The sequence below is a fragment of the Coffea arabica genome, chromosome 5c, assembly GCF_036785885.1.
Source record: "Coffea arabica cultivar ET-39 chromosome 5c, Coffea Arabica ET-39 HiFi, whole genome shotgun sequence".
Classification (NCBI taxonomy): domain Eukaryota; kingdom Viridiplantae; phylum Streptophyta; class Magnoliopsida; order Gentianales; family Rubiaceae; genus Coffea; species Coffea arabica.
Window position 1 is genome coordinate 46,694,116 of NC_092319.1, and position 22,692 is coordinate 46,716,807.

The 22,692-nt window shown below is 35.4% G+C and overlaps 4 protein-coding genes and 1 pseudogene across 6 annotated transcripts; 1 reads left to right on the forward strand and 4 right to left on the reverse strand.

Moving 5' to 3' along the window:
- Positions 1-1,438: 1,438 nt before the first annotated feature.
- On the reverse strand, positions 1,439-3,349 carry LOC113689603 (F-box/LRR-repeat protein At3g26922). Its single transcript, XM_027207359.1, has 2 exons — positions 2,417-3,349; positions 1,439-1,747 (listed from the first exon to the last, which is right to left on the reverse strand). The coding sequence occupies exons 1-2, from the start codon at positions 3,347-3,349 to the stop codon at positions 1,439-1,441; spliced, it is 1,242 nt and encodes a 413-aa protein (XP_027063160.1).
- Positions 3,350-6,314: 2,965 nt separating this feature from the next.
- Positions 6,315-7,778, reverse strand: LOC140007387 (protein transport protein SEC24 A-like). Its single transcript, XM_072050144.1, has 4 exons — positions 7,774-7,778; positions 7,539-7,686; positions 7,071-7,224; positions 6,315-6,406 (listed from the first exon to the last, which is right to left on the reverse strand). Exons 1-4 carry the CDS (start codon positions 7,776-7,778, stop codon positions 6,315-6,317), a joined length of 399 nt encoding a protein of 132 aa, XP_071906245.1.
- LOC113690176 (protein transport protein SEC24 A-like) lies at positions 7,038-10,625 on the reverse strand (annotated as a pseudogene).
- On the reverse strand, positions 8,881-12,904 carry LOC113690177 (protein transport protein SEC24 A-like). 2 transcript variants are annotated; one of them, XM_072051312.1, is made up of 6 exons: positions 12,631-12,904; positions 12,096-12,202; positions 11,786-11,970; positions 11,508-11,611; positions 10,668-10,817; positions 8,881-10,449 (listed from the first exon to the last, which is right to left on the reverse strand). In XM_072051312.1, the coding sequence occupies exons 1-3, from the start codon at positions 12,632-12,634 to the stop codon at positions 11,851-11,853; spliced, it is 231 nt and encodes a 76-aa protein (XP_071907413.1). In that variant the 5' UTR covers positions 12,635-12,904; the 3' UTR covers positions 8,881-10,449; positions 10,668-10,817; positions 11,508-11,611; positions 11,786-11,850. The 2 variants fall into 2 exon arrangements, with proteins under 2 accessions (XP_071907413.1, XP_071907414.1); XM_072051313.1 differs by lacking the exon at positions 11,508-11,611.
- Positions 12,905-15,480: 2,576 nt separating this feature from the next.
- LOC113690873 (choline transporter protein 1) lies at positions 15,481-22,438 on the forward strand. Of its 2 annotated transcripts, none has more exons than XM_027208978.2 (10): positions 15,481-16,263; positions 17,621-17,979; positions 18,162-18,307; positions 18,591-18,774; positions 19,354-19,427; positions 19,499-19,612; positions 20,097-20,453; positions 20,958-21,218; positions 21,617-21,844; positions 22,151-22,438. In XM_027208978.2, exons 1-10 carry the CDS (start codon positions 16,079-16,081, stop codon positions 22,334-22,336), a joined length of 2,094 nt encoding a protein of 697 aa, XP_027064779.2. In that variant the 5' UTR covers positions 15,481-16,078; the 3' UTR covers positions 22,337-22,438. The 2 variants fall into 2 exon arrangements, with proteins under 2 accessions (XP_027064779.2, XP_027064780.2); XM_027208979.2 differs by having other exon boundaries at positions 15,942-16,263; positions 20,961-21,218.
- The last annotated feature ends 254 nt before the right edge of the window (positions 22,439-22,692 follow it).

The following is a 22,692-nucleotide window of genomic DNA, read 5'->3' on the forward strand; positions in this document are numbered from 1 at the left end:
GAAGTTCAAATAGGATAATATGCATATTAACCAACAATTTGAAATGAAAAGATTTTAAAAAGTAACCAATAATTTCAAATGTGAAGAGTAGATATGAAAGTTGAGAGGAATATATTTTATAAATTAAATTAAATGTGAAATGCTAGAAAAATGGAATTGATAGTGGGAAGATTCGTGGAGGCTTGTTGCTAAAAATCCCTTCTCAAATTTATATAGATAAAGATTGGCCGGTGATTTTGCAGTCTTGTATTTTTTATTTTTTATTTTTTGTTACTACTTCAATCTAATCACATTCGAACTGTATTCGATAAGGTGGAATTAGATGTGTGTCCCTGTCCTGGCTTAGTTCCACATTTGGTTTTTAACTTTTGATTTGTTAGGATTGTTAGAATCCTTAGTTCCACATTTGGTTCCGATTGTAGTGCAAAGCAGTGAATTCATCTTGAAATTTGTTAACGAGAAACTCTGAAAACAAGAATAATAAGGAAAAAAAAAAACATGGATTTTGAAAGCCTTATATATGAAAGGTTTTTATGAGTAAAAGACTTGCAAAATCCGGGTAAAAAATTACAACTTGGGTGTATTTAGTTAGCAAGAAGGATAATCCATGCTACAAAAAAAGTAATAAGAAAACTAATTAAGCACATAATTATGATATTAATCAAGAGAAGAATATGATAGTCAATTTGGAAGATTAACAAATAAGCTAGTCTCCAGCCACAAAAAGTTAATTTCCTTTGTTATCCTTACTTTTTGCTGGATGCATAAGTTATGTACAAAATGTAAATATTTCATTAGAATTTTTACCTGTTAAGTAGCTCAAGTCACCACCTGCTTTTGTATAGAATAGACTGATAATCGACTCGCAACGGATCCTCTGTACCACACCCTGTCTCATACCCTATCCCACCCCTTCTAAATTTGGCAAGTGTCCTTTTATAAACCAAATCTCTAAACCAACCCAACTCAAACCATGTTTAATTAATTAATCGATTAATCGGGCTGAGAAACTTAATCTCTATAATCTCTAATTTTGTTTTTTGGGTTTTTATTTTAATCGATTTTGGTTATAGAGATTAAGTTTCTCAGCTCGATTAATCGGTTAATTAATTAAATATGGTTTGAGTTGGGTTGGTTTAGAGATTTGGTTTATAAAGGACACTTAGCAAATTTAGAAGGGGTGGGATAGAGTATGAGACAGAGTGTGGTACAGAAGATCCGTTGCGTAATCGACTCGTCAATATATTCATTCTTGCAAACAATAATACTAGCTACATTAACTAACAATACCCAATGTTGAAGCTTGCATTCAAATCCTCACACAAATAATAAGAGAAATATATATATATATATATATATATAAATGAGAGAAGAAGAATACAGTAGTTCAAAAGAAGATGAAACCCCGAAAAAAGGAGTCAGGTGGGTAGTATTGCTGTCAATTACAAAGCTCATGAATGATAACATCATCATCTATCAGACTTGTATGAATACGTACATATGGAGATGCTCGGGGAGCCATGATCAACTTCAACATGATCTGATTCTTAGCACATCTGGAAAGTTTAGGAAGATGGACACTCATCAGCTGAAGATCATGCCCATTTTGCAGTAGAAGTCTCATCAAATGAAACCCTATTGCGGCCCCAAAACCATAGGTGAGATCAATTTTTTTAAGGCGACACATGACGCACGGAGGCAATGTCCCTATTAGTTCATAATCGTCGTTCTTCCAAGCAATATTTGACTGATAAAAAAGAAAAAAAATCGTGTAACATGAATAGGAAGACAAGTAGATTAATTGGTAGTAAGAGCAATGCGTATTGTATTAATTAGATACTGAGGAAAATTTTCCTAGTTAACGAAATAATATAAGGAAAGTAGATCGAGGAGGGATCTGGAGTCTGATTACTTCTATGTCCAGAAACAGCAGATTTGGTGTCTTCCTTAGCAAACTCATCAGAGCTCTGGTACTACCCGAATAACGTGAATCCAATTTTAGATAGATAACCTGATCAAGCATGGGGATGTAACGCATTGTTCCAGATCGGTCCAGCGCCTTGATAAAATTAAATGAGGCGCAAGCATTGTTATGTATAGATGTTCCAAAATAGCCACATTGTTCAAGAGAAGAGAAGTATTATAAATTGAACACATATTAATTGAATAAGCATTATGGACAGGAGATGTAATTAGTATCATTTGTATCTCTATAAAATCGAAATTATGCGACGAGTATATTTATTTATTCGCTGTTAACTTGTTATTAATGTTACTGCAGGTCTAAATGAGTTAAGTAAAATTCCCAGGTTTTGCCTTCAAATTTTTGAAACTTAAAAATGCATTAATGCTCAGATACTGTCTTATTTAAAGAAATCTAAAGCCGGATTGATCCAAGCGAAGATGAGAAAATTACCTCAACCATATCAATGGAAAGCTCAAGACGGGTAATATTAGACACTAGTAACAAAAGCTTCACAGCTCCAATTCCAGCTACCCAGAGATCTTCGAGTACATTAAAATGGTCGAGCACCGCTTTAGAAACTGATGAAGGGGTTGGCAGAACGAAGTTTTCAAGAAAATCTTTACTAGCCCATTTCACATGTGAAAGGTTGGGGGCTCCTCCTAAAATCTGGATTTCACAACTTTCATCTCCTTTCCCATACCTGCACCGACATACCTCAAAGATTGACAGAGAAGGAGCTTCGATCTTAATGACATTTATCCCCATCCAGGTGCAGCGGCGGATGCAAAATGTATGCAGGGCTGGGAAGCTGAAGAATAGTTCGGTCGAGTGAGGATAATCCATGTTCTCGAACTTCATTCTGGTGAGACGTAAGATTTTCAGGTTTCTGAATGAAGTAATTGGATAAATTTCAACGGTCCAAGGAATTGAAATCGTCACTTCCTCTAATGACTCCGAGCCTAGAAAACAGCTTGGAAATGAGAAGTTTCCACTTGGATAATCTAGGGAAAAATTCTTGACGCCTTGCCTCAGTGCAGTCAAAATCCATCTAGTAACTTGGCATGCATTGTAGCTCTTGGAACATACTAGATGAAAGCCACGAATTCTCAAATTCCCGCAGTGGTGAAGTACCTTTTCGACAAATGAAACAAATCTTTCCCTATTTATTACCCTGTGAGAATAGAGGGATGTATCGTTGAAGTCCAAATTAAAAATGCACGTCCACTTCATCTTCCAAGTCTTAGACAGAGCACTCGTTGCCACTGCATCCTTAGTCGTAAGGCGAGATAAAATGTGAGTAAGAACACTTCTGGGGAGGTCACTGATCCTATCTTGAAAATCTTCACGATCAGACTGGTTCAAAACCTGATCAGCTGCATCCATTGCTTAGATTTGACCTGAAAAATATGAAAACATTAATTAATTATCATTTATACACCATTTCTTTTAACTAATGCATACTTGCATAGAAAAAACTTGGTTCATGTGGAAGAGGTTTAAAGACATCGGGTTGTGAGTGAATAATTCTAGCAAGGAATATGCAATAAAATATATTGGACTTGCGTTAATTTCAATAATGTACATTTTCAAAATTCTTTGAAGAAATTTACTAGCATGTATGGCAGAAAGTCCTAACTGAATTCAGAAAAGAGTAATTAGAGATTATTCAAGTGAAATCTGGCAAGAAAAAACGCAGTGAAATATATTGCAGTGTCATTAATTTTGACAATATTTATTCTCCCATGAAAGAATTCAACTGGATGGCATGCATAGCTGACAATTCTAATCATCAAATTCAGAAAGATGTAAATCAGAGATCATTTAAATGAAATTTGGCAAGAAAAATGCAATTATTAAACGTGCATTAATTTCAATAATGAACATTTTTCCAAATTCTTTCAAGAAATCCACAGCCATATATGGCAAACAATCTTATTTGCATTCAGGAAGTAATAATTTATAGATCATTCAAGTGAGGTTGAATTCATAGCTCATGAGCAATTATAGAATTAGCATAAAAAAGAACACTAAATAATCTATGCAAATGAAGGATTGACAGCAAAACTGACATAATTCTCTCAAAATACAGTAAGAATATATAAGGAAGCAAGATTAGTACCTTCAAAGGTCGATCTTCAAACACTGGACCTAAGAGAGAATGCACCGAGTAAAGAAAGAAGCCGCAAGAAAGAAATAACTGGTTTTGCTACTATCCTCACTTTACTCTTAAATCTATCGGCTAAAGAGGTTTGCAAGTGACAGTTCATGAAAGAAACCGCAAGAAACAAATGATTGGTTTTGCTACTATCCTCATCTATACTTAAATCTGTCGGCTAAAAGGCTTTGCAAGTGACAGTTCATGACTTCGGTGAGTCCTCAACTTCAAGACTATTTTGGAAGTTTCTGTGAGCTGTTGAACACTTGTCAGAAACCTTTTCTAACTTTGTAAGAAGCTTATATAGGATCATGCACTCACTGAAGTTCACTCCACATCTCATTGCGTACCTCATCAGATTTCTATATCAGATGAATAAATATGATCGGCCACAAGTCTAGGTTCGTTCTTCTTGATGGTTGCCTTGGAGAGATTGTTGACTACAGCCTATACTTTATGGGGCTCAATACCTATAGAATTGAAGGATATTGGTCGAGCCAAATAGGCGAGGTCATGTACGCAGGTTCTTATTATTATACTGGATAAGATAGTGGGAAGCTTACGTTGCACTATGTCAAATATGATTTGACGATATCTGCTGCAATGTACATATGTACACAACCCTGAGGCTTTAGGTGTATAGAGCTTATTTTCTTCCTCTTAGCATGAGATGGTGAAAAGCATGAGAATTTTCATATGATACATATGGCTGCAATGTACCTACATCACAACCTGAGGTTTAGCTATATTGAGCTCATTTTCTTCCTCTTAGTATAAGATGATGAAAAGCGTGAGAGTTTTCATATGATTCATATGGCCTTGCTATGATGTCTGGCTTTTTCCTGATATCAAATTAATGGATTCAGAATCTTTCCTTTCCGTTTCTCTTTTTTGTTTTTTTCTTGACCCCTTTATTCTTATGTCTTGATACCGTCCAAATAATGTTTTCAAGTCTCATTTTTTACGTGGGAACTGCTTACTATTTTTCCTGAAATTATGTATCAAATAAAAATTTTTGAGCAGAAACAAGTCTATCATCTTATCAGTAGAGGATGACATGAACATAATTGACACAAATTTAGTTGATAAGGCTAAAGGGAAACAAAGTTTTACTTATACATATTCTGCCCCTAATGGCAATTTGCATTACAATTGAAATGGTATACGATCTTCTGATTATTGGGAATGGGAGGGCGCGGTACATAGTAATTGCAAAATTCATGAATACATGCCATTTTTTTTGGGTTCATTTAGGTTTGATAAATGCATGTTTATCAAGAGAACATAAAAGCTGATAGCTATGAGACATCAAACAGTTGAGTAGGTATCCATGACCATATTCATAAAATAATTCGCTAGAAAAGAAAGAACATCAATCAAATAACCGAGTAGGTATCCACGACCATATTCCGAAAAAAAATTTGCTAGAAAAGAAAGAACATCAGCACTGGTATTCTATAGCTTGATTGTAGTTGTCAGATACTTTCGATGGATGTGAGAACTATACCGGGCGAACTTGGTATTTCATTGCTTTTAGACACAAATTTGGGTGGGGAAAGTAAGCACTGATGTTAGAACAAATGTGTAATTAAAGCTAGCACAATCATCCTTCTCTGATGGACTTTTTAAAGCTTCAACCTTATCCTCCACTTATGTAAATTAAACACCAATTGGAAGAAGTGAAAGAAGAAAGAGAATAGTCATTCATTCATCGAGTGTGAAACATTTCCATGTCTCCTAATCCATTCTGCTACTTCTTCAACATATCCTTTATTTTTTGGCTAAACTCGAAGAAGCAATTTAGTCCTTAAAACTTAAAAGAATAAAGTAATCCATTTCAGTTGAAAGCAGCAGCACATAACTGCAGTAGCATGCGAGAGTCCAAACTATTTGAAGAAGATTGTGCTCTTCTCTTCATTTGCTAATCCTTTTAGCGGTTAAAAATGACGAACATGGAACAGATGACCAAGTAGGGAGACATGAGACGGCGATACAGGACTAATTGCTATCAATTTGAAGTGTGCCATATTCCTCTCATGTAGGTTAATGGGTTTTGATAGTATTGCATATTTGATGCATGTGACATACGCTTTCTTGTAGTACATAACAAAGTCGTTTTTGAAGAGACATCAAGCATAATACTGTCAAGAAATTGCTTGCTTTAAGAATATTATGTGACTGCATTGATCCACTTCAATGCTCCGTTAAACCATTATACACAATGAGATCATAGCTGGACTTCAACGAGCTACATCTCAAACCGATGACCTGAGGCAATTGCAAACCTGCTCGAATGAAAAGATTTCAAGCATATCAAAGCGGAAAGAAACTTGTATAAAATTATCTTCGTCTCACCAAAGAATGAATATATCTGCTCATGGTAGTGGATTGTGACAAATCACATGGGTTAAATAAAAACCGTTGTTATTTTTTTGACTTAAGCAATTATAGATTTAACTATCTTGTACTCTACAAATATTGAATTCAAATGTTTTTTCTGTTAAACTATGAAGAAAACTTCACCTATAGAAACACGGGCATAACATCTAACAAGAGATTTGACCAACCATATATGCAAACTTTAGAGAAAAAATTTTCGATAGAGCTGGAGCAAAAATTTGCTAGCTTTAGGAGAGAAATACTTTTGAAGGAAAAAGATCGATTGAACCTGAGAGAGAGAGAGAGAGACCAACAAGGGAAGGAACAAAAAAGCAGATGTGGCTTTAATGCTAATACAAAAAGTTTCAAAGATCAAATCAATTGGAAGTATAGAACAAGATTCGTGCTAAAGGACTTGTATATTAGATACAGATGATGATTTTAGCATCAACAGTTGTAGTCCAATCCCAGTAAAAATAGCCAAAGACGTGTTAATATAACTGGCATCTCAAAAGTTTAGTTGAACTTGCCCATATATTTTCAGAATCCAGTCCACATATCCATTCAAACCATCAACAGGATCCTTATTGAGATTTGTCAAAATAAATTCACCTTGTTTGACAATACAAGGCAGCTGATAACATGAGCCATTGTCCTCCCTAAGTTTCTCAAGGATTGACATCAGGTTTCTTGCGGTTTGATTGACTCGTTCAGAGAAGCTAACCTGATATCATATTACAGGAGATGTTTACAGGCGAAGTGAACCAGACAAATCAAATTGCAGCAACGAATAACCATAAAAAAAATCTGCCCAATGGAAAACTTGGTTTTGCACCACATGTTACCCTATCTATGCAGAGATATCTATGAAGGGACTAAGCTATTGCAATAGTACTCTCCAGGAGCATATAATATATTTCTTTTGACTGAAAATATGAGAAAATTAGAAATTACAACCTTAACTTGCATGCTTCGATTAAATTCTAAGACTACCACGCATGGATGCAATGCATTCCTAAAACATACAGAAAAGCAAACCTTTGAAAAACCAGTTGTAAATCCTTTCTCAAGCAAATTAACAGCAAGTTCAGGCAATACAATCATTCCAAAAAGTACAACAAATTTGAAACCATCATCATAAATGTAGATTCCTCTGGTATCTAAGTTCCATGCAGAAAGAGGCAATCTGTGGCAAGATCCAGGGAACTCCTATATCGTAGGTGATGCCTGTAGATATCATATATAAATGCACCATGAGTATTGCCTAATAAACCCCATAATTAATTAAATTAAATGGAAAAAAAAACTTGTAAGGAAAGCAGTACACTTAAAAGATACTCATCAATCTGATAAATGTTAGGGTAGAGGAGTTTTAACAATCTCTTAATAGATAAAGCCATCATCACATTCTGCACAACATTCCTCAATCTTATCGTCATTATATCCCCCATGCGGAAATGTTGACTTACAAAGTTATAACCCATACAAAGGCAAATATTTCAGCACTCTGGGATAAAACATCCTGCCTCCCAAGCGATGTTGCACATAAATAAAATTTTGAGATTCTCAAAGAGTCTTCACAATCTGTAGCAGGATAAAACTTTGAGCTTCTTCCAATTTGTTGGACAGAGTTTACTGAATAGCTGCAAAAGTTTCAGCTCATAATAATACATAAATCAATTATAGTGACTAGTGTATTGTTATAGTTATGCTTTACTGAAATAGTGATGAAGGTGAAGGGTGTGCGAAGTGTTTACCTAACCTACAAAACAATGAAATGGCGGCACCAGTATCAGTACATTTATATGTATCTCCCAAATCTGCAACCACAGGCACAGCTGCTGTGTGAACTCTGATATGCCTTTCTCTAGAAGATGAAGTGTATCTTTCAATAATCAAGGATCTTCAATTATTTGTGGTCTTAATTCACTTTATTCTTATTGATCATTTATCCTACTCCTATAGCATTTAATACTAGGGGAATCTATATAGCTCAAGTTTGGGTGAGGTAATCCTCTTCTCAGTCATGTCCACATGGAAGCTGTTCTCACTGGGACTTAAAACAGATAAGAATGGATACAGCCACTTACAAGATATAAACCATAATGCTTATGCCCGTATTTTCCAAATGCGTAAAAAGAATTTGTCTGATATGAAGACCATTTGCATTTGGAAACCACACAGATGAAACAAGAACATTTGAACAGGTGTCACGAACAACATGAGCACAACTTACAATATAGCTGCTGCAAACTTATATTCCTATGAAACTCTAGATGCATGACAAAAAATCAACATAAAGGTTACTAGGAAAGCAAAAGCAGCACTTTTTGCATTAGAAACTGTGTCATTAAGGAATCATGTAAGACGTAAAGGAATATTTGCTGAAAACTTCGAGGAAATTAGCGTTCTTTTCATAAACCTAAAAACTTGATTGAATAATGATTGGTTAAATAAAGCATCCTAAACACATAAGGGTGGATCAAAGATCAGCATAGAACATAAAGAACAGTTCAAACATGAAATAGTAGTTTTAGTAAAACAAAAACGTCAACTGGCTCTGCCGCTCTGTATGTACTGTCCTACATCCAAGGGTAGTATGGTCACCAGGCTGGAGGATTAGTTTTCAAGAACAAAAAAGAACTAACCCAACCCATACATCTTGCAATCAGTACATCCGTGCCCATAGAAATGCAATGAGAACTAATTAACATATAGAAGAATTTTTCTAATATAAAGAAGAGTACAACTTTAACTAACAAAGAGGAGAATTAACATGATTTCCATGCTTGGATAACCTAAATATAGAAGACATGCTGGATACAAGTGGAGCAAGATTAGAACTTAGAGTTTTTGCATACTTGAAACTACCTACCTAAAAGAGATGGGAGCAATTGACTCTAATATGCTAACATAAAGTCAACCAGGACTTAATCCTTTATAATCTTTTCTATATTTCCCCATACTTTCAGAAATTAATAAATTGTAATAACCTCAATTGTCAAAGTTAAAAGGAAGAACAGGTCATACGAACAGTTTGCATGAAAGTGAGAATTTCTCGTTGTGCTTCACGATTTCTATGAACCATTTGATGATCCAGAATGCAGAACTCATTCTCTTCAGCTATCCAGCACAAAAAAAATCTACCATTTGCACGTTGTGTATTCCAAAAGAACAGTTGCAACTCTAATACTCCATCATGGCACGATAATCTGTCTGACATATCTCTTTAGGAACCAAAAAATTATGTGATATAGTTGTTACAGGGTTCTAGTTATGCAATAACCACAGTGTTAGATTTAGGTTTAGTTGTTTATCAAAACTCAAGGCGGAAAACAGGTTGAAGGGATTATCTTAACGCTCAAGTTTCACTTTTTTTTGGCAATTAAAAAGCATAAGATTCATCAAAGAATAGGTTGATTGATTTTAAAAAAGACATACTAGTTGTAGAAAATTAAATTATATTATCTTCTTAAACCTGCTTTGTCTTGAGAGTTTATTTTTCTTAACACTGTTTCCTTAATCACAACTGCCCATTATAATTTTACCAGTAAAAGCAACAGCTATATAGTTAGAGTAAACCAATGGCAACTTTCTTATATATGATCAAATAAGAACAAAAATGTGAAGTTATGCAACATGTGGCATTTAGGACTGAAGTGACAGCTTAAACTACTTGTAGGATCTATCTTTCATAGAATTTTATGTTGTCTATAACATCTACGGGTATAATAAAAGAAAGAAGGTTATATTAGATTCTAACCTATCTAAGAACAAAACTGGGAAAGATCACAAGGATTAAACAAGTAAAACTGCAGTTCGAAAACAAAAGAGAAAATGCTTACATAGGTGTAGTACAGCTGCTCTTAAGACATCGAAGGATACAAAAAGGATACTTGGAAATATACACCGTGTGAAGTTAGTAATGGTCCCTCAAGACAAAGCCGAGCTGTGAAAGTTTTAATCAGAGTCTAAAGTTGGAAGGGATAACAAACTTGCCGACCTCAAAAAGTTATCATGAAATGTTGAGATACATGTACATTTTAGTGCCAGGAGAAAACTTAGTCTCAGAGTCCAGAAAGCAGACAATGAAAACTCAAAGAATTCGATTAGAAATAAATGTATTCACAGATAATGGGGATATACCATAAACCCACAATTACTTGCCTCTTCCGCATCTAAGACGCATCAGTGCTTCCCCACCAGTTTCTCTTGAAAGATCTCTTCTTAGTTAATGCCTCAATTTCTCTCTCTGACAAGCAGACTGGAAATTTGGGCAATAATATACCTGTCCACCAGTATATTTTGATAGAGTACCTACGTTTATTGTAAAAGCTCAATATTATTGCGACTCCAAGTATCCTATACATTCAACATAATGGTAGATAGACACACTCTTTTAACAGAAGCGTAATAGGAAAAACATCATTTATTTAAACTTGATACCAAGCACTGCACAGAAAATTTTAGGCTATATGCATTTGGTAAATTCCAGCATAGCAGTCAACAAACACCGTAAGAGGGATATCAGAATAACTATTACATGCGTCTTAGACGTCAACTAGAAAGACAGCTATTAGGCAATACAAAAATTCATTTGACCTCCTCATTAGTTGAAGGACAGCTTTTAATCCATGATTAATTTATTAAAAGTCACAATATTTCATTTTTTCAAAAAATAATTGGACAGCTGAGACAGTCTATGGGTAGTTCATATCCTGACTAAGTTCTTATAAATATGCTTGGGGTTTGAAACTTTAAGAATCACAATCCAAAACATGACAAGGGAAAAAAGAAAAAACCCACAATATATAATAAAAAAATGAATTTGTCATTGAGAGCCAATGGTTAATTATCATTAGCGCAAAACTAGAGAGGCTATGTCAGCAATATTTGTTACTGAAAGCATAAACATCAACAGCTATCTATTTTTCCGTCAATCCGTCAATTCAGCAACCATCTCTCCATAGAATGGATCTTCTGGAAGTCTTAATAAATGCTATTTACCTGTCCCATACACATGATGATCATCATGTCACAACTTCATCCTACCAAACGCCCAGTGATGGCGTTGTATTATGAAAAATCAACAATTTTTCATTTATTTGACTCTACAAAACAACAAACAAGGCATCTTACAACTTATCTACAAAGAAATAATTTAGCAAGAGATAAGCCAATAATAATTGAAAAGTGATAGATACTAGATAATTATTCAAGGATGACAAAATTAAGAGTACAAAAAGTTTTCTTGTCTCCTGATATACCGCGACCATAGTGGCTACCTTGACCGCTGGAGAAAAAGCATATTCCACGTGTGAAGTATTCTCAAACATTGAGGGCGAGCCATCTAAGAAAGCATCCACATAGTTCTTGATTCAAACAAGTTGACAAGGAGATCATATGGTAATAGAACAAACATGTCATCTAAGTCTGAGACCACCAACATTTGACGTTGCATCAAGGATGACTGAAGCAGAAAATCACAAAAGTTATTGAGAAGTATAGATATTGAACTGTCAAAGGAGAAATTTTGTTTTATGTTCAGCCATAGAAGAGGAGGAGGAGGAGGAGGGGGGGGGGGGGGAGTCTTACCTTCATATTGTAAATGTGTATTCTACAGTCAAAGGCCATAAAACCAATTTGTGTCTTAGGGAAATCCGGCAAAGTATCCAAGCATGAGCGTATTGCATGTGCTACACCTGGTAGAGAAGTAAAGCACTTTAAGAACAGAAAACTAGTACTGAAGAAAAAGGAAATAGTGTCTCATCTCCATTTTCAACATAAGATCATCATGTATCAAAGCAGGGTAGAAACAAAGAAGGATGTTGAACAGAAAGACTAAAATTGTGTCCAAAATGTAGAATTCGAACTGAATAAGTTCGTAAACATAGATGTAGCAAAGTAAAAACACATGAGCACAAAATTTTTGCAGCAAAACAAGGCGTAATTAAGGATAACAAATTATGCTAAGAACTCAGAAAATACTGAAGCCATGCAATATCCAGAACTATTAAACTTCCGCAATTGAACAAGTACCGAAAAGGAAAAACAATTAGAAAAACGCTAAAGCAGCATAACTAAGTTCAAATCATTAACCGAATTCCGTAGATTAACCGAATAAGAGTACCCATATGCGGCAGGATCGGCGATGACAGGGAAAATTGCGTGGGCTGGGGAGACAATAAAGTGAAATTCCAAGCAATTGGCAACCAAACGCGGCTTTATGGAAATTGCTAGCGAGCTAGAATTATTAATCAGGCAAATATGTTATATGCATTTAGATTTTGACAGCTTTGAAAGCTTGAGTGATCGAGCAGGTGGAGTTGGTGTAGAGAGTTTGTACTACTGCGGAGGAGGGACAAAGTTTTTCTTTGTTGGCCTAAAACTGGTAGACTACTCATTGGTTCTAATGGCTTAAATGTTTGTACTTTATACCTTTATAAAATGCACAATTAAGAATGTAAACTCTAGCTTCACAGCCAGTGCTATAGAACCAGCTGAAATGCTGAATTGTTGGCGTGTTCGCCTCGTACAGACTAAAATCTAACTCTGATGGGTATCCATTAAATATGATTTAAAATATATTTCAAGCGTTGTATTTTTTTAAATGTAAGATTAATTAAGAAAAAATAAATAAATATAATAAAAAATAGATAAGATTAAATAGGAAAAACATATAAATATGAGAGAGAATAATAATTGTTAGTATGCGTATATACATGGTAAATTAGATAAAATTTATTTGTGTTAATGAACACCGGTAAGAAAATTTTTTAACTAAATATGTGGAGATCAAACACATAATTAGGCTTGTTTATTAAATGAACTGAGCAAAGTGCGAGTTATAAGTAACTCGCTAAAGCTTATTTAGATTCATTTATGTGCTAGAACAAGCATGTTTAATCCTCAATTTCATTGGCATTAAGGTTATTCTACAAATCTTGATATGCAGCAAAAAAAAAAAAAAATGAAGATGTTGATCAAATAAGTTACGTTCAAAATGATATGGATAAGATAAATGTTTTTCATTGTTAATATACATGAAGTTTGGCTAATTAGACACACTTAGCTTTGCTTGATTAACTATATAATTTGTTTTGTAAAAAGCAATTGAGCACTTTCTTATAGTTTGGATTTTCTTGTTGAGTTGCAATTTCATATAACAATTTCATGATTCAAGATTTTTTTCGTTTTCGTCTGAACTTGGTTTTTTTATTAACGAGTTAAGTTATAATATGAATTTAGACGAGTCAAGTTCGAACCTAACTTGTTAAAAAAGCAAGTCAAGTTGAAAAACCATATACTTGACTTGTTTACTGCTTGACTTGCAAGTTGTAACTTCTTTATTATTAGTATTATTTCTAAAAACGTCTCACGGTCATTGTTTCGTAATTCCATCCTATATTTGAATTACTATGACTTTGTATATTTTTATGCTCTGCCCTACAAGATATTTATCTTTCATTGGTTTAGAACAGTACTAGCTATAAAATTCCGAACAAAAATGTTGTGGACACAAAAGTAGAAAATTCTTATGATAGTATTAACTAACGAAATAGTTCGTGAATCGTAACGTAAAATAAACTTCTAAAAACTGTTAGTTTGATTCTGAGAATTCAAGAAAACTTTATAAAATTACGACTTCAAATAGATTTTATAAGGACGTGGCATGAATAAGAATTTGCTTCTACTTATTCTTCTTTTTTTTTTAATCCTTTTTGGCACACTTTTCTTATTTGTACCGTAATGGGAAAAAGGAACAAAATAAATGGATGTTTTCCATTTCTAGAAAATTCAGGTCGGATGAGAGTCAAAGAGTTCAACGGTCTGGGCCTTTCACCACTCCTGATGGGAGAACAATTATTGATTGGGCGTGGATGGATTCTCCCTTGAGTCCACAAAAAGGGGACAAAAGCCCACATTCCAAAAAAGGACATTTGTGAGGTCCGATTGGACCAACGATGTTCTAAAGGCGTGGTTTTCTTTCGATGCTGAGGACTGAGGAGCACTAGTGTCATTTTCGAGCCGCCGTTTCCTAATTTAACTTTTTCAGCGGGATGAAAATCGGAAGTGAGAAATTGAGGCTGTAAACGATTTTTTTACCGCTAGAATGGCTAGTCGCCATGCTTTTTCCTAATGGCGCGAATCCAGCACGAGCAGCTGTTTCGCACTTTCACTACTTTTCTGTGGGCCTATTCCATTTTCTTTTTCTGCACCACAAAAATTTTTAAACCGGAAAAAACAATTGGGTTCCCAACTGTAAACTTTTGTGGGATTTTTTTTTTCCTGAGAAATAGATAAAGGAGTAAAAACCATTTGGTCTTACAATCTTTTATTTAACGGATGGTAAATTTTTTTGAGATTATAATCCACTAAAATCCTTCCATTTTCACTTCCGTACTCTATCGGTTTTGAGTGATGCGTGATTATTTGTAAGAATAATTTTACTTACATTATAAACAAGTTTTTTATTTTTTTTATATTACATATATCATGTCAAAAAAAAAAGCAGTGTTATAGTAATATTTTTTTTAAAAAATTTCTAATAATCTTCTATTGAAACACACTCAACATTATTCATTTATTTGGTTGAAACTTAGAAATTTTTGGCAACCTTTATTTAAAAGCATGGAATTATGGGCAGAAATATTATATATTATTATTATTATTTCCCTATTTCATTTAGAAGGAGGGAGGTGCTGCAATATTAGCTGCAATGAAATGAGATTGGAATCCAATCTCGTTACTCTCCTATTTTTATTAATAGGGGTACTTGTCATGATGAGTTTTTTTCTCCTCCCTTTGGAGCAGTGGATAGAAAAAGGTCTAAAAATTTTTTGAGTCACAAGAATTTTGTGCTCCTTAACAAAAAATTAAAAATGGCGAGAAAGCGTGATCCTTGTCATTGAAGTTATTCCCTCAGAAAAGCGTTGCTTGAAGTTTTTCTTTACCTATCCAAATTCCTATTCAGAGACCCACAATCACTAATTGCTTTGCCCCACAGGTATTAATTGCGTTAATATATAAACTTTAGTCAAATTTAATACCTCATCCGGCGGCCAAAGTTGGAAGGGGAAAAAAAAAGCAAGAATTAATCCAATGCACGAATTTCGCAGTAAATCCACTATGGTAAAAAGTTGTGCTGCTGTAGACTAGTGAAGACTGGAGTGGAAGGTAAATCAAGTCAGGTTGAAGCTCAACCCAAACCATCCCTCTCCCCACCTGGGCTGTTGGATTCTGTTACCATGATGTTATAGTATTAATAATAATCAATTAAAATATCCCATGGTATCTTTGTCTTAGTCTTGACACTAAAGTAGCTTTCAAATTACTTTAAAAAGAAAATAGAAACATTAAAAAATATTTAGCAGAAATATTCCCATAAACCCTGTGCTACTCTTGTCTTGTTCATACTCCTTTTTTGCTTCTTTGTAGTTTCTACTGTCCATTGTACTCAAATCTTCCATCCACCATTCAAACAGAAAAGAAAAATCAGATTTTTGTGAGAGCCCTTTTTGTATTTGTGTCTGTAGAGCTGCTGAAGGTTGGTAGCTGAGGCATTGGAGGGGAAGCAGATGAGACCCCTGGGGCCAGTGATTGGGAGGTACCCTTCAAGTGATGGGAATACTCAAATGGGGGTTGGAATCATAAAGCATAACAGGAAATGTAGAGACGTTGTGTTTCTAGTCATCTTCATTGCCTTCTGGGTGGCAATGATTGTTAACTCCAGCTTTGGATTTAACCAAGGAAACCCTTTAAGGTGAAAAAAAGAAAAAGTTGCTAGCTTTTTTTTTTCATATATATATATATATATCTTTTTAATGATTTTTTTAAAACATTTTGCTTTCTGCGTTTTGATCTGTTTGCTTAGTTATTCTTGTTACAACAATGTGGCGTTTGAGGTTATTAAGTAGAATTGGCCTTTATAGGTCTAATGAGTGCTGCGTGACTATTTGCTTTGTTTTTTTTTGGACCTTTTCTCTTGCTTCAGTTTCCCAATTGTGGAGTCTTAACCAAAATTAGTGAACATAGTTCAAGTATAGATTTGGTATGAGAACCAGCTTGCGTAGATAAGTACTTCAATATTTATCGTCTGTTTCTGAGGCATGTTGCTCTTTCCGTAAAAAATAAAACGAAAGTTACTCTTTCTGAATTGAGGGCTATGTTAGCTGAAAATTTATGCTGAATTGGTCCTTTATTTATTTGTTTGTTTTCCCTTTCTTTTCTATTGCTGGGGGTTCTATGACATGCCATTTTTGGGATCGCTAAATCCTCATTTGTTGGACTACTGTAAATGCCAGTACTTTGATCTTCCGTTGGTCTAAAGATAGTGCCATCAACTACATTTTATGTGCCAAGATGTTTGTAGCTTACTCTTCACAGTCTATCAAATGTTTTGCCTGTATCTAGGTAAAGAACAAGTTGACGATGATCCTGGACAGATGTTTTGGAGAACCTTTTATCTATTATTTTGAAAACTCACACGCCAAGAACAAAATCAAACAAGAAGTACATGACTTAATTTCTGCATTACCTACCTTCAGTGCATTCTATTTCTGATAGCATACTTCTTGGTATAGTAATTGAACTGTGGAGTCCAAAACAAAGAAAATAAGTCAATGACCTTAAGTACACTCATATAGCTGGCCTTGGGTTTTCAAAATGTGGCATGTTATAGAGGGGGATCATGCAGATGGGGAGGTTAGCTGATTCTCAGCTCTTCAAAGGAAGTAGTTCCTACAGTATATAGTACTAGTGGCTTCAAATGTAAAAGATGATGACTAATTTTCTGCTATCCATCTTCTATTCTCATTTAGCAAAATGGTACTTGTAACTTCTACAACAGGCTGAAGTTAGTTTTACCAATGGTATTGTACTGGGCCTTGATCACTAACAAAGACATGAGCAAAAAGTTTGGATTTCTTTTGGGGTATAATTTCAAATGATCTAGTTTTGTCCAAGAGTTGCCTTTGACTAGTCATCTCAAGTAGCACACTAGGCCTTTTGATGTTGATAATCTAATTATTCATTTTCGAGTCATTTTAGATGAAGTCTTCGAATTCAGAGAAATATTGTCTGCAAGTACATTATTTGATTTATGTGCTCGAATCTAACAGGTTAGTCTACGGACTGGACTATAAGGGGAATGTGTGCGGTGACAGACATGCAGATCCAGACCTTCGCGAATTGGAACTTAGGTATTGGTTAAATCCGAACCAGGTTTACCAAAGTGGCTTGAAGAACGCCCAAGTCAAGCTTGAAAATGCACGGAGTATATGCTTGTTGGATTGCCCTATACCATCAGAAGATTCACTCAATTGGGTCTGTGACTATCCGGATGGTGATGTCAAGCTCTCAACAGATGATTGGATTGACAGAAATTATGATTACTTTGCAGACCTCACTCCTGAACTGAGAAACAGTTCTCTTCAACTTCAGGGTCCTTGTTACCCAGTCATATTTCCGAGTGTCAATGGTGAGTGAAGTAATTTTGTGAATGACAGTTCAAAAAAATGGTAACAGCTGAAAACAGACTGCTTAATAGATTCTGCCTCAAGTATTATCAGTTCTATGACCATTTTAGTCTTTACTGTGAAAGAATAAAAAAGAATGTCCTAGAAAATTGATTGAAATCTGGTTTTTGATTGCTTGCATCAGTTTATTGGAGCTGTCAGTTTGTTGCTCGTGCATCAAATGTGTCTTTGCGGCATTGGCAACAGATGGGTGGAGTGAATATCATGGAGGATATTGTAATTGACAAGTCTATTCACAGGGCAATCAACTCTCGCTCAGCAGTCTTGAAGGTGTTCAGATACTGCATCTCTTCAGTTGGTGGTTATGAGAAAAAATACTTTGTCGAGTTATAAATGTTTGAGGACACTAGGCACTAACCTGTTATCTATACAAATTCTGTTACAGTTTTCAGCTAGAGTTTTGTAGTACATGTAAACTACCACTTACTGCTACTTTCATGGTGGTGATTGATGATAACTCCCTTAATGCTAATGGATCACATTTGGATATGTGTAGAACTTGTATTTTAGGGCATAAGTGTCCAAAAATTCACTATATTTATTTCTTTCGCAGAGATATGTTGCTGATGTTGGGAAAGCTTGGCCAGTTTTGCTCGTGTGTGGGGGAATTTTGCCATTATTCCTGTCAGTTATATGGCTTTTGATGATTCGTCACTTTGTTGTGGGAATGCCATGGGTTACTGTTGTTCTCTTTAACATTCTCATTGTGTCAGTAACAATGTTCTACTACCTGAAAGGTTAGAATTTAACTAACCCGAAGTTTTTCTTCATGGCTTACACTTGTGAGTTATTGTGTTTGACTCATGAATTAACAGATTTGTTGTATTAAAATCTAAAAATAAAATATGTTATTTCAGTGACTACTCGGGCTTATGCAAATTGGTTTAAACACTTAAAATAACGTGCTTCTGCATTTGAGATGGAAGCAGAAAATAGTCATCTCACTAGCAGGTTAAACTATTGATCAAACTCTGGTAAAAGTACCTCAAAGGGGTTACGTGGCAGTAACAAAATATTATTGCTTAAGAGGGTCATAACCCAACCAGAAGAGTATTTCTATGAACAAAACAGATTTATAAGAGTAGAAAACATTAATTTGGGGCGTTCCTAGCATAGTGAAATGAGCAGAAAATGTATCTCTAGTCTTTGGTTCTGATTGTTCTTTGTTTTTTAGTTTTCTGTGCCTGCAAAAATCTTTTTTTAAGGATAAATCTTGTAATGAGCTTCTACACTTGGAACCCAAAGTCATAGTAATCTATTTGTACACAGTGAGTACAACTTAGTTTTTCTTTGTTTGTTCTTCTTCATTGTTGTAGCTGGCTGGATTGGAAATGATGCCATCTCCCCCATTATTGGTGAACATGATCCATATTATCGGGTTTCTGCGAGGGTGAGTGTCAAGTCAAGTAGAAACCTTTTCAACTGTCATTCTACTACTTATTCGACAATATACATTTACAGGAGCTAAGTCATCTCCATGCTGCTGCTGTCCTCATGAGTGCAATTATGATTATTGCTGTTCTATCATCTATTGCTATAGTTCGCCGCATCCTTATGGCAACATCCGTTCTTAAGGCAAGTACACTCTTCCAAGGGCAGTTTGGTGGTGCATGCATAATTAGGACTTCTAATTTATAGGTGCCTTCTGTAGCTTTCTGGTAGTCAATGGTTTGCTCATATACAGAGAAGTATAATTAAATAATTTATTGTAGAACATAATCATCTAGTAAACCTCTTTCTAATTGCTTAGATAAGATTGTCCTGTAGTTGATTACATCTGGAGACCATGATAAACGTAAAATCATATAATTACTCTGTCTATCTGTCAACTATATAGTTGCTTCTTCTTTATTTCTTACTTGTTATACTGAATAAATTTATCTTTTCATAATAAATGCTGTAAAATATGGAGGTGAGCCATATTGTCATGTGAATATCTACAAAAAGTGCTATAACATCAGATATCCAACTAATGTATCTATCTTTGCAAAGAGAACTTTCGGTGATTTGGCTTTCTAACCTAGTTGTTAACTATGGTCATGAAAATATGCAATTACAGGTTGCAGCAAAAGTCATTGGGGAGGTCCAGGCACTAATTATCTTTCCAGTCATCCCTTATGCCATTCTTGCTATCTTTTACATGTTCTGGTTTTCAGCCGCACTCAATCTCTTTAGTTCAGGAAGGGTGATCCAAAATGATTGCAGCACCAATTGTTGTGCATATGATCTAAAGTCAAAAAAAGTGAGCTGCGATAACTGCTGTGGCTATAGCATACATTATACTCCTCATCTCACAGCTGCAATCCTATTCCACTTGTTTGGATGCTATTGGGCTACGCAATTTTTTGTTGCCTGCTCTTCAACTGTAATTGCTGGCTCTGTTGCGTCGTACTATTGGACACGAGGTGAAGCACAGGTATGCTCAAATCAATTTACCTGATATCCAACTGATGCATGTAGACTCTAGATCACATGACAAATGTAAGGTGGCAAAGAAGCTGTGGAAAATCTGTTTTTGGCATGCTTTATGTTAAAAGATCCTTCTTTGTCTGTTAGTTTAGAAGTGGAAGTTGATTAATCTTGTGCCTTCAACTAATGCTGTCAATCAAACTCCTGAATTGGTTTAAATTGGACTTGGATCAACTACTTTCTCTGAATAGTTGAAATTTGCCAGTGTAGGTTTATCAGTTACCCATGGTTGAGGTTGTTAACTGTATTCTAGATGGCCTTGTACATGACATCGTTCTTAAGCACTACTCAGATTTCTATATTCTTTTTTCTTATTCAAGTACATTCTAGAATCATTCTTCTAGATGATTTAAACATTTAGCATGCCTTTATGGTTAGATATGGTATGCATGAGGTTTATTCATGTAACATACTTTGGCATATCTAAAGCATTGTGGTATCTCATATGCAGCAGGAGATTCCATTTCTCCCTGTTTTTGCCTCAATGAAGCGGCTAATTCGTTACAGCCTAGGATCTGTTGCCCTCGGTTCTCTCATTGTATCATTTGTTGAGTCAGTGAGGTTTATACTTGAAGCACTTCGTCGTAAACTTAAAGTTGCTAATTCCATGCCTGAAAGCTGGGTTGGAAGGGTATTATTTCGCTCTTCTCAGTTTTGCTTGAGGTGTATTGGGTGGACCATCAAATCTGTGAACCATAATGCCTATATAATGGTAAGTCAAAGATACCATGCAGACACTTGTATGTGCATGATCTACTCTGCGGACAAGTGCACAGTTATCATGTGATTGCAAGTCGCTAGGGAGTTGCATATTCTACCAGACTAGACTAAATTTCTCTTTTCATTTTAGTGAATTGCCTGCCTCCCTTAGTCAGCACAACGACTTTTGCTTTCCTAGAAAGAAACGTGCAACAGGAATTTTGCCTTGTTATGGACTGTTTAAGCAGTATATTTATATGATGCATCTTAGCTGCCGCTTTAAAAAAATCCTGTGTTCTATTTGGCTTTCAAATTCATGAATTGAGCAACTATCTAGCTTAAAACCCTCCCCCCTCCCCCCCTCTTTTTTTTCGCCCTCTCTCTCTCTCTCACTCGTTGCAATTTTTGAAGATTGCTATAACAGGAAAAGGCTTCTTTAAAGCTTCCGAGATCGCAACAGAGTTGATCATCAGTAACATCCTTCGGATAGGGAAGGTGAATGTTATTGGAGACGTAATCCTGTTCCTTGGAAAGCTATGTGTCAGTCTAAGCAGTGCACTTTTCGCCTTTCTCATGCTGGATACTAACAAATATAAATCAGCGCACAACAAAATTTCATCTCCTATATTTCCTGTGCTGGTATGACTCTCTCTCTCCCTCTCTCTTTTTTTTGTTTTCATCTATCTCTCTTTACATCCTCCCCCCTCCCAAAAGCAAAACAGAGAGGGAAAAATAAAAATAAGAAAGCAACGTGATTGTCTGCATTCCTCCTCTGTAGTGGAAAAAACCACAAAATTTGATTGCCTCTTGGGCTATTTAAACTTTATAACATCATCTACATGATTACCCCAAATTCCCTTCTAACTCGTGCATGCGCACAATAGACACACACTCGGTGCTGTATGATCATCATCTTTCTTCTGATGATAAACTCTGCTTGCACAGGTTTGCTGGAGTCTTGGATATGTTGTTGCCACCCTTTTCTTTGCAGTTGTGGAGATGTCAATCGATACCATCATCCTTTCTTTTTGCCAGGATTCTGAAGAGCACCAGGGGACTGCCCAATATGCCCCTCCCCTCCTCATTGAGACTTTGAGCGATCAAAATGAGATGCAAAGACTTACTCAATGACTATTTCGAAAACACTTGAGATGTCTTTTGCCTTGTGTAATAGCTGGATTAGATGAATCAGTCCCCAATATATTCTCAATATAGCTTACGGGCCTTTATTAATTTTTCCTCCCAAAAATTTTTTTTTTTGTTCTGGTCAAGCTTACGCGTCTTTCCTCGCGAAGTATCAAATTATTTAATAGCAGCCCAACCTTAAGCTAGTTCATGCCGCAACAATACATAGCGTGCATGAACATAATGGTCATAGAAGGTTATGCATTGTTCTTGAAGTCAATGCTGATTAATGACCGGAATTATTTTCGTTTCAAGAGTTGCCAAAAATGGAGCATGGTCCTGTGGTTAAAGGTTTTTCGAGT